General features: G+C 37.4%; 1 protein-coding gene across 1 annotated transcript; it reads right to left on the bottom strand.

Moving 5' to 3' along the window:
- Positions 1-974: 974 nt before the first annotated feature.
- plxnc1 (plexin C1) lies at positions 975-15737 on the bottom strand. Its single transcript, XM_043236915.1, is given in 32 exon segments — positions 975-1786; positions 2085-2159; positions 2258-2398; positions 2469-2619; positions 2707-2870; positions 3031-3126; positions 3515-3549; positions 4735-4810; positions 5289-5389; positions 5561-5726; positions 7573-7719; positions 7808-8006; positions 9242-9366; positions 9447-9488; positions 9579-9682; positions 9871-9972; positions 10053-10155; positions 10252-10413; positions 10538-10708; positions 11032-11125; positions 11468-11647; positions 11740-11873; positions 11964-12002; positions 12239-12332; positions 12419-12530; positions 12629-12788; positions 12882-12990; positions 13117-13217; positions 14180-14314; positions 14539-14664; positions 14746-14996; positions 14999-15737. Coding segments are annotated over 32 exon segments (4434 nt in total). The 5' UTR covers positions 15633-15737; the 3' UTR covers positions 975-1681.
- Positions 15738-15904: the final 167 nt, after the last annotated feature.

The following is a 15904-nucleotide window of genomic DNA, read 5'->3' on the forward strand; positions in this document are numbered from 1 at the left end:
TAATTTTATAACTTAATATTTTTCCTTTATTGCTCTGTTATTATTATTGTATATTTTCCCTTTATTGTAAGCTTTTCTTTGTTAATGTTCTCCTGAAGGTGACTGTATTTTTTCATCTGATTTCTTTAATTTTTTATTTTAAAAGGAAGAACTGTACACATATAATAACACAAAACACAATGAATGTGTAGAAATTATTTTCTTATGAGAATTTCTTATAAGCTACCCCACCATAGCTTTTTTTTACACAAAAAATAAATAAAAGTTTTTTACATTATAAGGATATTATTGCACATTATGAAAACAAAATAAAATAAAATAAACAATTGTCTTGAATATATTGTCAATTAAATGTCTTTATTGCTGGCAAATTAATTTATACACATAAGCAAAAGTTTCAATTCATCACTATGCTTTATGTTGTTTTAATATAATTTGAGTATTTTTGTCATCTAAAAAAAAAAATATATATATATATATATATATATATATATATATATATATATATATATATATATATATATAAATATATATATACAAAATATTACAATATTATTTTCCAACGCTCTGTTAACACTTATGCTATATTTGACTAATTATGTATATTGTATTTATAAAGTTACTTGGTAAAATAATACATAATGCACTAAATACAAAAATTGCATTAATATTTTTGTGAAATATGAAATTATTATGTATTTCTTATGTATATATTTGTAGTTTATTTGTTATCCTATATATGGATATGGTATTGGACATGTTTAATATACAGTAAATAAAATTCTAGCCATGAATAACATTTTTTTATTATTGAGCTCTATTTTCCTAAACATTAGAAATTGAATAAACAGTGATCAAAATACTATTTTAAATCATCTATTTATTCTCATAAACAGCAAAAAAAGCAAATGGTAAACATCTAGATTTAAAAAAAAATAAAAAAAAATCAAGAAAAAACTATGATAGCAATGATACTCTTTTAATACTTTTAATTACTTCCTCTTAGACTTTACAATATTCCGGCAATTTTATCAATTTCTCTGAATATTACTCCTTATTGATAACGCAATTCATTAATATTTTCTGCCCTGAAAAAAAGTCATTTTCTCAGAATCGAATGCAAGCTGTCAAATTATGAATAATAACTAGAATAACCAATAGAGGGCGACAAAGGAACACAAATTAAGGGTGATCTATTTAAGATTACATTCAAAAATACTATCCATTAAAACTACAAACATTTTATCAGTTGAATAATTCTGTAAATTACGAAAATAATTAATTTAGCTAATTTTCAAAGGATTTCTTGAAGTATAAAATGCTTGACTTGACAGATTAATGCATTATAGGCAAATTCTGTAGTAAAAAAAATATATACGATTCAGAAAGCGGCAAGAAAAATCTAATTAAACCATATAGCTAAATCATCAGGTTTTGCAACTAATGGGTTTAAGATACATTGACTCATATACAGTAAGCTCAACAATGAGCTCCTCCCAAACGCTAAAATTGATCAATATACATTACATCCACTTGGTCTCCACAATGTCCAACAAACAGAAGTGAATCCGTCTTCTCTTATATATGGCAGATAATGCTGAGAGTCTTCATGATGGAGATGCAGTTTAAATACCAGCTTTAAAGAAATGCAGTGTGAACACGCATATGAACGTCAGAAATTTCAATTCCAACCACTTCGTTTCATGTTTTCAAAAAGCTCCTCCACGTGTTGCAAGTCCGCTTTCAACCTATCGGGGGCGTCCGTCTGTTCCAGCTTCTGAGAAATCTGTAGGGCATTAAAAAAGAAAACGTCATGCTGTTGTATAAATACTTCGTTGTTCCCGACCACCCGAATGATATATGATTTCTAGGGGAATACGCAGCATCGAATCTTCTTTCGAAACAGGTTTCGAGCATCCCGAACTAAAACAGGATGTGAAAGTGCTGTTGCATTTCATTAAAGTGGCTAAACTGGTTTCCTTTACAGAACTTTGGTGGCTTTGATGTGCCTGAAAATCCTGTGAAAACGTTCTGTGAAACTGACACAAAAGGAGCCGATGTGCAGCGATCATTCAAGGCCGTACCTCGCTGAAGTAGCGGAGCATGTACTTGCAGAGCTCCCGCAGCGCCGCAGATTCATTGAACTCATTTTGATGCTTCTGATGAAGAAGAGCAATTAATGTTTAGGAAATATGCATTACATCCACCTGTGTGCCTATCGACACACTTTCATTTCTAGACAGCGCTTGTATTGTACCTTTGACTCCCCTTTAAGAAACTCTTTCAGCTCATGGCTGCCAACGGAAGGCTGGTCCTTCACTAACTTGTAGTACGACTTCACTTCCTGTTTGTACTGAGGGATGTCTTTGCCGTAGAGTAGCTTATTGGTTGGTGAATGCTGTCGGGAGAGAAAGAGGGTCAGTGGTCCCTGTGATGTTCGCAGCTCTCTTGGTTTCGAGACTGGTTACCTTGTCCAGGTGTTGCTCGACTAGCGAGAAGGAGTCCATGAAGGCCTGAGCGATGACGGACAGACAGCCGTCCAGGTGAGGCGTCTTCTCCATGTCGCTGAACACAAAGTTGGGGTTCTTCAGGATGTTCACCCAGAAGCGAAGCGGGAGGCTGACGGGAAAATAGGTGAATCGACATGCAGATGTTTGTAAACCTTGCGAGCATGTGCCAAGTCGGCTTCAGCGGAAGCGCCCGTACCTGTTTGTTTTCCAGATGTGGAGGACATCTGGATCGGAGATTTTTTTTCTCTCTGATTGTGCGTCCAGGAAGTCGAAAAAGTACTTGATGGCCAGTGGGGCCTTGTTGTTAGGCAGTCCCCAGATGCTCCTGAACAGATTCTCCACAAAAGAGTGGACTGCTACCTGGTGGACACAATGAGCATATATCATAATATATATATATGCTCTCTCTCTCTCTCTCTCTAATCTGCATCTATACAATATAGAGTAGAATATAATACAATCAATCTATCTGTCATCTATAGAATATATTAAAAGGCTTCTATGTGTCAGTTATTCTCACCTTAGTGGAGAGTAGCTTGGTGAGGTACATCTCCTTGAATTTTAGTGCTTTTTTCTCTGGATGTTTGCTCAGGTCTGTGTCAATATCTGGATCCACCTACACCAATCAAGAAGTCCAGTTACTATGTGCATTTGAAACGCCATATTTATTGTAACCGATGTCCTTTTAATATACACCGACAGTGGTTCTAACAGAAATGTCGAAATGTTATTATGCCTCATTATAAGAAGAGGCAAAACATGCTCGGTGTATCTTTCAAAAATATCAACAATGCAAAGATTAGGCTCAGATTGACTTTAAAACGCTTCCTCTCCTTTGAACAGGAAGAAGCGGGCAAAACCGAAAGTGTCACGCACCCACATTCACTTCGTTGCAGTGGCAACTGGGTATAGCACATGAACTCTCGAGGAGAAAAACACAACAGTCACAGACCAGCGTAAGGAGGACACACCAAAACAAACATGCCCTCACCCTCACAACTCACCAGATGGAAGTACTTGACGGCAAAGTTCTCATCATCTGTAAAAGAAACCACCACAGTGACGAGCAAGGGACATATGTAACATAAGCAAGTAACATCATTTGCAGCAGATAGGTGCTGAATCTCAATTGTGGTTACAATGGGATTGAGCATGAACTTAAAACGGCCACATATCAGCGCCCCAAATTTGCACAGCGTAGATGTGCTGCAACATAAACACATGTAAACATATCGATGGGAACAATGCATGTTTTCATACGTAAGTTTTGGACCCTGTCTGACATTGAAGAACATTATTACACTGCAAACAGATCCACTAATATTGACATTTATGTTGACGCATAAATGTATAACAATTACTGATCTGTTAATTATTGTAAAGTGTATAGAGAGTATATCAATCAATCAACCAATCAACTTCATAAAAGTTATAAAGGCTATGTCTGTGGTCATATACAGGAAACAACACGTGATATAAGAGACAAAAACTACAGACACCACCATTTCCTTTACACGAGGCCAAAATTCATGCTTGTGCTTCAGTGTGGCCCGAAGATTCAACATTATTTGTTAATAGCTCCAGTTCAGCTTGAACAGAAGGGATATTTCACCCAAAAATGGCAATATGCTAATTATCTATTCATTATCAAGCCATTTCGAACCCGTAGGTCTTCATGTGTACAGCGTATCTCTTCCATATAAAGCATCATACAGCATCATAAAAGCACTATGCATACGTGTTTGAGGAACACCCTGAAATTTCAGGCTTTCTTAATCTTCCTTCATACCTCTGGTCACCATTTCTTTTTAATTATACGAAAAATTAAGCTGAGACGTTCTGATAGATTCATTCTTATGTGTTAAAAGTAGAAAAAAGGCCTACGTGTTTTGAAGAAGATGAGCAGGAGTAATTAATAACAGAATTGCCATTGCCTTTACCTTTATTTGACTTGCTCTCAGCTGATATAAAAGCGTACAGAGCCTCTAGTTTGACTGTGACATGAATCACTTTTTATCAAAACACACGCATATTGAGTGTTTTGTAGAGGGTGGTGTGGAGTTTAGTAGGGTGTTAGGTGCTAAGTGGCTGTTTGTGGTGAACTTAATATGGGCTGTCAGTTATACAGATATAAACTACCCTATATATATATATAGAGAGAGAGAGAGATTCTGGGCATGGCATTGTTTCAGTTTCAGTGGATGATGAAAAGAAAGTGACTCACCCTTTACGCTGCTCTGAGACCTCAACGTCGCATGCACTTTTGTTGTGACAACTTTAATGCATTCTCCATCTCCAACCTGGATGGAAATACATATTTACGTACACAAAGCCGAGAAAACAACTACCGTGCCGCTGTATGGGTGTATTATGGGTTTGCACAACAGATCAGCATAATCTGGGTTTATTTGGCCTTGTGATACTAGCTTTGCAAGTGAAAGGTCAATCTCAAGCGCCTTGAACAAAGCTAGGGAACATAAAAAGACATTAACACACACTTCTTCTGTGGTCTTGCATCTGTCAAAATTCTTTTCACACCGCTGGGGTGATTTTTAAAGAGTTCACTGAAGGGCCTTGAAATATGCAGCACTACTGTTGAGAACAATTTCTTTGTAGTTGCCGTTCTTGGTTTGAGTAAACTGCATCTCAAAAGCCACTTATTCTCGTGTCTATATGTGGCCCATGTGGTATTTTATTTTTATCAGTTATCTGTTTACTTGGAATACAGTCCACTCCTCAGAAAAGATCTTGCACCATGTTTGATTCCCATGCACCCACCTGATAATGTTTTAAAGTGTTCAACATGGTGACATGCCCTCGAATTTCTGAGGACTCATCGACTTCCTTTAGCATGACAAACCTTCCTTCCTTTTCATATTCTGAGAGCGCAAAACATGAAACAGAGATCGCAAACAGGAATTAGTTGAGCGGATATTGCGACCGGCAACCTGAAACTGTTTGCTAGCGACAGATGTAGGCTGTACAAGGAAGTTTTATGAAACATAATGATCATCAACAGCGAAAGAGTGAGAAACAGGTAGTCTACTAACCGATTTCTATATCCCTGATCTGCTGGAAGGGGAAACCAAATTTGCGCTGGAAGGTCTGTAAGATTTTCTCCTTGACCTGCTGGATTGTGTCACAAGTCAATGCACTGACCTCTAAGGGTTCACTGACCTCTCCTCCAGTCCCCAAATCGAACACCACCTTCAGTTTCTACAGGGGGTGAGAACATAAAACAGTTTAATGACTAAAGAAAAGCTAATTGCATATGCTGCATATAACGTATCTACAATGTTTTAGTTTTTTAGAGTGCATGAAGAAGCGAAACAGTTTAAGGAACAAGCACCTGAAGAGCTCAAAATAAAAATATGACCTGACCTAATATTTTCTTCAAAAATTATTTACTTTAAAAGGTTACTACTATGGTGGAAAAACTTTAATGTCATCTTTTATCTGTCTATCTATATAAACTCACACGCGCACATATATATGATAATAAGAAGAGTTTTTTTGCAAAAACAAATGTTGAGCTTTTTAAAAATTATGATTTTTTTTTGTTATCAAGTTTGTATAGTTATTAAATGTATTTTTTAACTAATCAAAATAACCCAACTGCAATTCGACTGAGATTAATGCAATGCAATGCACAGTTCATCTGTTTTTGCAAATTAACTTCATATATAACACTGAGGTTTGGAGAAATGCTTCATCAACCTAAATTACTTAAAAAAAAAGCATGCATACGACTATGCAGCTTAAATACTTTTTTAGCCACATTAATTTCCAGAACCATAAATATCTTCTTGTGCGGGACTGATATAACTGCAGAAAGCAAAAAGCAGAAACTAAAAGATCACAAAAGTGTTACAGATTTTGGGGGGATGGTGGCTCGTCACATGGTTCTTTCCACAAACTTTCATTAACCTTTCCTGTTTCGCAAGCGTGTTTATGAGCAAAAAAACTGCTAGAGACCAACCATTCAACCACACTCAATATGAGGATTGCATGTCAGGAAAGAACCAGGAACAGAAATTGATGGGAAACAGAAAAAAATTATAATTGGTAATCTCTAACACTGAAGGTTACATCAGTTTACCCAAAAAAAAAACTTCTGTCACCGTTCAACCTCCCCCAGTTTGTTAAAAATCTGTGTAAATTTCTTAATTTTACCAAACAGAAAAGAAACATTTTAAAAATGGGGGTACTCGACCGTTTTGGCCCAAATAGACCTAATATTGGAAGTAATGACATACTATGGAAGTCAATGGGAACCAGCAACCTTTTGGTCCAAATATCTTTGCTGATATTCTACAGAAAAAAGTTTTTAACAACTATTAGTAAATGATAATGGAATGTTATTTTGTTCTTGAACTACTATCCTTTTAACAATGTCTCATATGTAAGAATGAAACACAACAGTAGGAAAAAGATGTCTGAAGCACTTGCGCAAGAAACCTTGCGCCACGAAGCTGCAGGATGCCTTAGTATGGTTTAAAGATGGATGTGACGGCAACAGAAAAAGCAGAAGCTTATGGACATCTATTGCAAGAGGTTTAAAATGTACACAGCTACCAAGGAACTTCTTTTCTTTACAACTTTCCATTCATCAAAACGTATCAAACGTCAGTTTTAACAAAGATATTTTATCATGGGAGTAAATTACATACTAAAATAGCAATCAGTGAATCATCAGCTGGAAAAAATTTTTTCTGAAAATGTTTGCAGTGATATCGTTTCTCTGTGCCTTTACTGTTAGCTGCGATGTGGACTCTTTAATATTGAGCATGGTTTTTATAACTATATCTTTATCGTTATCTTTACCATGCTTGGTGTGAATGGGCCTCAAGAGGTTCTTGCATAAGAAAACTATTTTAAAATTGCCTCAAACCTCTGAACGGTTCGCTCTGTGATTTTTATTGAAATGGGGAATTTTTAAAAACGTGAACGTGGCTTGCAAATTACAGAAAGGTATTTCTAAAGTAAGTACTTTCCCTTACTGTCCGTTTTTGTGAACACTTCCTCATTGTGTAAAAGATGCAGTAAAAGAGGAAATACTAACCAAAGCCTCAAAGTCTTGTGCTTGGCAGAGAAGCCAGTCCTCGCTAAGAGTGTACAGAGCTTTTTCTGTGACCGAGTCCACCGGCCCTTTCGAAATTTGCTGAGTCAGAGCTGACACTAGCAGGAACAGAGGCTGTCCTACTGACTCCTAAGGAGAAAGCATGCACATTTGTGACTACACATGAGCAGAATATGAAGACGATATGATCCATGACAGAGCCGATGTATGGACAGACCCTGAGGAAGCCGTACAGACAGATGGACATCCAGTTGGTGAGCAGCTTCTCCACTATGGACTCTGTGCGGCGCAAGAGAAGTTTGGGATTTGCATTGGTGGACTGGTCCATCAGACTCTGCAGAAGGTCCTCCATGACCTCTGTGAGATACACCAGGTCACCGTGGAGGGCCAGAGTCAACAGAGATGCCACTGTACATCTGAGAGGAAGAGGAACAGACAGAGAGATATAAACTGAGGAACAAAAACACCAGTTATAAAGAACAGAAGAAACATGAGTATAAAAGTAGTGTTACTGGCACTTACGCATATGTCTGCAAACAGAAACCAAGCACCATTTAATGCATTTGCTTTTTTTTAATTTATGCCATGTTTATTTTTGTTTTTGGAATTAGTTCTTATTTTTTCACCATTGCAATTCGTGCTGTTGTTGTTTAATGTTTTATCTAAATGATTGTTGGGTTTCATGGAATATTTGTCTTCATGAATAAGCGATAGGAGGCAATGTCTCCATTTCAAGGTTTTTTTGAGATGTCAAAACATTCTTGAACATTATAACATACACAACTAAGATTACTCAATAAAAGTCATCATATTTATCATCATAACATCTCCTGCTTGCTGGTGCTCTCCGGCTTCTGCTCAGATTGACCAACTTTTAGTTAGTACTTGTGCTGTCAAATGATTAATTGCGATTAATCGCATCCAAAATACAGTTTTTTGAGTAATAGGTGTGTGTCATCTATATTTATTACGCATATATAATCACACAAATATACAGTATATAATTTCAAATATTTGCATATTTATATTCACATAATCATGAATATATTTAATATATGAAAATGTGTTTTTTTCTGTGTGTGTGTATTTATATATAAATTTACACAGCACACATAAATATAAAATGTAAATGCAAACTTGTATTTTGGATGCAATTAATTGTTTGACAGCAGTAGTTAGTACAAACTTGGGTATCAGAGGAAATGCAGTGTTACTAATTCTGGGTCTCAGACAAAGGTCTCCTGATCTGTTTTGGTTACCATACAAAATGTACATGGATCTAGGTAAGAGACTGAATGCATTATTCCTGCTGGGAGATTCACTCTAATGCCATCAAGCCAATAAATCCCTTTACATTTAAAACTAAATCTGTTAAATAGATTATAAAAAGACATATCTGTGTTTCAGAGGTTATTTTAAGGATAGACACTTCTGAGTCATCTTGAAAGAAGATCTACCATTCTAAAATAAACCATACACATCTAAGCAACAGGCATCAATCTCAAAACAAGCACAAGGGCCTGTGACCAGGGTTTTCAAGTCACCTTCGAATAGACGTGAGAATATGTTCAGAGCGTCTACTTCCTCTTTTGTAACTCGCCTCAGACCAAAGTGTCGGCTAAATGCATACATTTAAATGTCTTCGACTCACTTGTCTTTTATGCTGAAGTTTTTCTGTTCCTCTAATGCATGCACGAAACAACTTAGGAACTGCTTATCTCTGATCAGCGCAGCAAAGGCCTGGCATTTCTCATCTACAGTCGTCTGCTCAGAGTCCTGACCATAAAGACAGAGGTTAAACATTTAGTTTTGTACAATGTGTCGTATATGCTATTAAAGACACTGCAGCGTCTTACCTGCCCAATGTCTCTGATCATGACTGCTGCCAGAGTACCAGCCTAGCGAAGATGATAAAATATGTTTTAAACAAACAAACAATGCAACTCCACAAGAAAAAAGGGAATTTCAGAGAGATAAAAATATTAAACCTCAGGAAAGAAGATTTTCGAGGCAAAGTGCTTGTAATCCAGGAAGGGTATTGCTCCAACGCTATCGATTAAATCTGATTTTTCTGTTTGCAAGTCAACAAAGCCTGTCAAAACAAAGAAACATCAATGTAATCACACACAACAAGACTTGAAAGTATGACAGCAACGCGAGCATTTAAATGAACAAACTTTAAAAAAAAAAGACACACCAAAGTTGAATATTTAGGGTTAGTTTTGAGCGATAGTGATGCTTGCAAACACCACAAAGACCAGCATTTTAAAGACGACCAACCTTGTCTTATGTCCCTTCTGATGTTGCTTTCCAGCATTTCCAGTTGCTTGTTCATTCTCTCATTCATTTGTTTCTGGCTCTTACGATGAACAACGAATGCGGCTAGACAGAGAAGCAAAATCATACTTTAGTGCCTGCGGGACTATTGAGAAAATATATGACTTAAATCTGAAATCACTTACCAACAGCACCCAGAATTATGAGCACAATCAATGCAGCAAAGATGGATAAATATATTAAACCATTGTGAGACTCAAGATTTTTAGAAAAATTCCCAACATTTATCTGAAAATTACAGTAAAAGAAGGAAGACTTATAACGGTCGCAATGTACAATAAGTAATTAAGACAATTTGTATTAGACATGAGCATGTATACTCACAGTGAGTGAGTCCAGTGTTGGGACGGCTCCTGATTCTCCTTTAATCTTACAGATAACAGCATTGGCCTCAATCCTATCCAGAACACACTGATACTGCTGATCTCCCTGTAGACCCGTCACAGTCACCTCGGTCATACTCAAATTCAGCTTATCAGTCCTTTTCTGAGGAAGTGTATGATGGTTTGGAAGACATAATGCATTTATTGAAAGTTTTTAAAGCCAACAGCCAGCACGCATGCCAACACTGCAGAGAGTAAAGTTAAACTCTCTGTGTCATTAAACTTACCTTAATGTTCACCTGCAGATCATCGGCCACCTGTAAGGTGGTGAATCCGGTAAATTCTGGATCAGGCTTATAGGACAAATCAACCACACAGACTACAGTGGTGTTCCCAACATTTAACGACAAACTATACCTACCACCTGCATCAAAGGGGGGTGAAAGAAACCACACGTCCTGAGAGAGAGAGACAGAGATTCAAATATGACAAATATAATCATATTTAGTCATTATATAAAAATAATAGATAATAGAATACATTTGCCCCTTCATATAAAAGTGACATTTAAAGCAGCATATAAGCTGTGACTTAGTATATAATTAATAATAACATTCTGACAAAGACAAGCCGATAATTATATTTATGTTTAGTGGCTATCAATATTAAATTAAAAATATTAAAATTCTATAATATTTTGATTAAAATCAATCAAAAAAATTTTGTTCCTGATCTGTGTAACATACTGTGAGCAAATGCAGAAGTAATGAGTGCGTCTTACCCCTGAGCTCGTGTTGTGTTGTGTTTTCAACACTTTATTAACTGACTCCACTAATTCCAGATTGCTGCCCTGAACATGAACCTTCCTTCCACCACTGCATACAAGATACATTTAAATTATTTAAAATGAAAGATTTTAAGAAAAACATATTTATTAACATCCGAGTCCCCTCTTAGTTTTGCAAATGACACAGTTTAAGCAAGACTCGTCTAAGATCACATATGAGATCTCAGAAATACAACAAAACATGCAGGAAATGACATAAAGACTCTCATTTCTGCTTTCTCCTCGCATATGTTTTGAACTTGCAGATCATTGCAAATCTTATTTTTGCCAAATTAGCAGCATTCTGGAAAATTTCGTGATTAAAATGTTCTGTGTGACTGTGTTGATGGGGTGTAGAAGTTGATCAGACAGTGGTCTGAAATGGCCTGACCTGCTCCAGCTGACCGGGGGCTGTATTCCAGTGCAGCTGGGCTGAGAAGTGTAAGTGATGATGCTGTTACCATGACAACGGTCGTCAGGAGTAACAACACACACTTTCACTGTTCCTTTAGTTCCACTGGGAGGAATGTGGAACCTTAAAGTATCACTGGAGCGATCAAACACCGGAGATCTGAAGAGAAACATTCATGTACAGATATACATTTATCTGAATCTACACACATTCATATACAGTATATACCACTAAACTAACACACGTCTCACTCTTTAGGAATGCACTCTAGATCCTCTTGAATACGGATTTTAGTAACAGATCCCAGATTTCTCCCTTTTAGTGAAACATTGTTTCTGCCATGGAAAGAAGCCTTGTTGGGCTCCAGGGAGAAAATCTCGGGTTCCTACAAAACACCAAAGGTTGCACACAGTCACACTTCATATTCAATATCCCTATTCTGTAACGTTGGACACATAATCAGTATGACACTTACATCATAGACCATCTCATCGAGTAGATGTTTACATGCATCCTGAAAAGTAGAGAAAGAGTGGTTCTTGTAATTGCTGAGTGCAGTAAATGGTAAAACTGTTTGCACTACAAACCAGTGTTCATATTTAAGATAATACATTAAAATAATATGCTAAGACACATTTTCAATATCAAGCAGCAAAACAAACTGTACAGCTAAAAATAGCTGGATGTGGATGAGACCAGAAGCTCATTTTCATGTCTGGAAAAAGGTGGATAGGTTACACATCGTCTCACCTGTATGTTTAACTGTGCTCCAGGTCCGTGTGTCCAATCACAACGCTGAGAGGAAGAGGACCAGAGACACCCAGATGAGACACACTGAACACACCTGCATCAATACACATACGTAGATGATAAGCTCTGTGTTATCGTTTCTGCATTGTGATATTTTCTCACTGCATTTAATTTTCTCACTGTGTATAAGAAACATTTGGCGAATGATCTGTGATGCTGGAGCAGTTTCTCAGCGTCAGCGTCTCTGTGATCTTCTGATCCTCGATAGTAACTGAAGCAGAGACCTTTAAACCTGAGTAGATTACCAACAAATGTGTATTAATGTAAATAATCCTATTTTGACTACATAAACTAATAGAGTAATAGCAAGTTCTTTGCAGGAGAACCAACCTCCAGAATAGAGTTTCTGGTCAGAAAAACTACAAGAGCAGTTTGGGAAACTTGCAGATAGATCAGACCCATCACACAGGCTTACACTCTCTTTAGTGAAGGAGCACGAGAGAGTAGGGTCTCCTGCGCTCTCCAGACTCAAGGAAAGATGCAGAGTAATCTGTGTAGAAGAGGGCAATTCTTAGTAAAGTCTAGTCTGGTAAATAGTTTCCAAATGATCATTATAAAAAATGTTTCGGATATTGATGCACACCTTTCTAGAAGAATTCTCTGACATCTGAAAAGAAAACAGCTTTGTCTGAAGAGAGTTTTTTGGGATGGAAACCCAAGAAGTATTTGAGCATTCATCTTGAGCGGAACATCTACATAAAAACAGCATCAATCAATACTTAACTACAGAATTGTTTGCACACGGCTCATCAATTGGCCACATTTGATACGCATCCAGTACGCAGTAGATATGTGTGATGTGGTTAAAGCAGGCTGACCTGTGTTTGTTCAGACACCAGCCGCAGAGAGGATCCAGAGCAGCTCTGCAGTCTTTCAGAGTGATGTGTTTATAACACTGAATGATAGACACTCTTCTTAACTACATGAAAACAAACATGAGCGGTAAGAGACAAGTATGATGTAACAAGTATCGATCTAACGCAGTAATGCCGGGTTCAGACTGCAAAGATCTTTCCACACTGCATGACTATCTGGGGTGGCATTCAGTCGCTGCTGTATTCACACTGCATGACGGATAGCTGGTGGGGGGTTTTACGCTGCATGACTTTACAACAGAAAGAATCGCTGACGGTCCTGGTCTGCAAACTACGTCATCACAACCAAACACACGTGAGAAGAGACATGGAAACGATGCGAGGTCAGACTGGGATTATTGTTCAATTGGAATCCCCCCCATAATGTTGCCGTCCAAATTGCATGTGCGCTCATTTTCATCGAAAAGAAGAAAAGGAAGATTATGGAGAAGGAAATGCAACTCTTCCCCCATCTTCCTCCTGACCACATTTAACACAACATGCTTGTAATAATGTTTTCTAATTTGAGTGGTTTCGCCGGAAATTCAAGCATGGCACTTAAATCTACTTGCTAATACACACTCATAGACATAGTCAAGCAATACTGATGTTGTTAACATTAATAATTTGTGAAAAAAGTACAACAATAATAATAATTTGCAGGGTTTGATGTGATACGAGCTAACTGATCATTCAATTTAATCACCATTGGTAGCACGATTTATTGAAATGCTTTATCCCTGTCAGTCAGATCAAAATGTGGCAGACCTATTATTTACTTATTTAGATGTCAACCCACACAACCCACACATGGCATATAATACTGCAAGGACTGTCTTGGCATATCAAAACTGTAAGGAAAACTATTCTGCTTTGAAGCGCATTATCACTTGTAACACCAATGTACAATGTACAAACAATTTTTGTATAATTGAAATGTTACAGATATTTATTATTCAAGATGTCTTTACTACACTAGTAGTGTGTGTGTATATATATATATTCATTGTTTTTTGTTAATACTCACCTGTTTCCTCAGAGCGATGTAGACATGTTTGAAATCTACTGGATCAAGGTGCATTCTGGGAAGCACTGCTCGTTCATCATCAGATTTGAACAGCACTGTTGGACAGCCTGGCGTGAATCTCTCATCTAAAACAAGCTGCAGAAACAAATATAGAACAAAAACGCAAATGATGAATTATGGCTGTAGTAATTCAAATGCAAAATCAAACAACAGCTAAGAGTCAAGTGTTGTGAAAGCAGCTGTTAGGTATTCAGCAATGACTGAGTCTGGTGAAAAAAACTAGTAGAACAGAAATACAAGTCATGTATTATAACTGCAGTACCTCAAAAGCAAAATAAAAAAACAGTAGTGAAACAGACCCTGATGAGTTGTCCATCACTGGTTCCTATGAACAGCACAGTCCAGGATCCAGCTCTCATTGCTGTCACTGCTGACATTGAGCTGTACTTAAACACCACAGAGAGAGGATGAAGTTCACTGCCACTCTGAAACACAAACAACAATAGAAACAATACGACTTTTTTTTCATTTATTTAAAAAAAAACATGTTGAGTGCAATTCCCAACCTCAGATCCACAAGGTTTTTCACCATTAGCACAGAAGCCCTTCACTTTGCCTTGAACTTTACTGATGTCGTACAGAGCCAGAGCGCTGTTCTCCGGATCCTGCTGATCCTGTGAACTGAACACACCTGCCCAAATAACATCAGTCTCTGAGGGAATAACGGTGGAGGCGACGACCACTGGACGAGTTTTATCACTGCAGCATCGTATCGTTGAAGACCGGAGAGATTTGATTATGTCTATCTTTTTACTTCAGAGCTGTTCATCCACAAGACAATCACTTTCCTTCCAGAGTCAGTCTCTGCGTTGAGAAACAAATAGGATTCTGAGGAAGAAACTCTCTGAAATCCATCAACAAACTCCACATCTCTCACTGTGCTCTGAATGATGGCCTCTGATCCATCTGCTGATATTGAGAAAATCCCACCTGATTGAGTCTGTAAAGTGTTCACCAAACTAACAACAGAATACCTGTCTTTTGCGTTGTCTTCTTTTTTTCCAACCAAAAGGAATCTACCGGCTATGAAGGCAACAATTTTCTTCTGTTGTGACTTTAGCGGTACACCATTTTCATTGTAAATACTGTTCGTAATGTCATTTATATCAAGAACTTCACAATGTCCCTCTTTAAAAGTCCCACACGTTATCAGGGTGCGGTTCTCATCAAAAGGCACCAGAATGTTGACTCTGTTATTCTGAGGGACGTCAGTGATGTCTTTGCTCTTCTCCTCATATAGATCGTGTCTCATCTGATGCAGTCGATGTTCAGTAAGAACAAATAACTTACTGTTACCGACTACAAAGTCCTTAATGTCTCCATCAAAGTTCACCACATCACCGCAAATGCAGTATTTCAAAAGTACGAGCACTCCCAGAAAGTGTCTTCTCATCTTTCATACCTGACGAGCCGCTGAAGCGTCGAGATCTTGTCACAGCGATCAAATGCGCTCAGACGCGTCCACTCGTGAAGTGGATAGAAATGAAAGAAGCAGATGACTTCCGCGCAAGACACCAACAAATCTGCAGCCCTGATTGCGACATTTAGATGTTGTGAAAATTATGCCATTTAATTATGAAATTAAAAAAAAAAATCACACACAGACGTATATATGATCAAGCACAAAATAAAATACGAGTCAGAAAAAAGTCTGTACTGTTTGGG

This window comes from Puntigrus tetrazona, chromosome 4, assembly GCF_018831695.1.
Source record: "Puntigrus tetrazona isolate hp1 chromosome 4, ASM1883169v1, whole genome shotgun sequence".
NCBI classification, from domain to species: domain Eukaryota; kingdom Metazoa; phylum Chordata; class Actinopteri; order Cypriniformes; family Cyprinidae; genus Puntigrus; species Puntigrus tetrazona.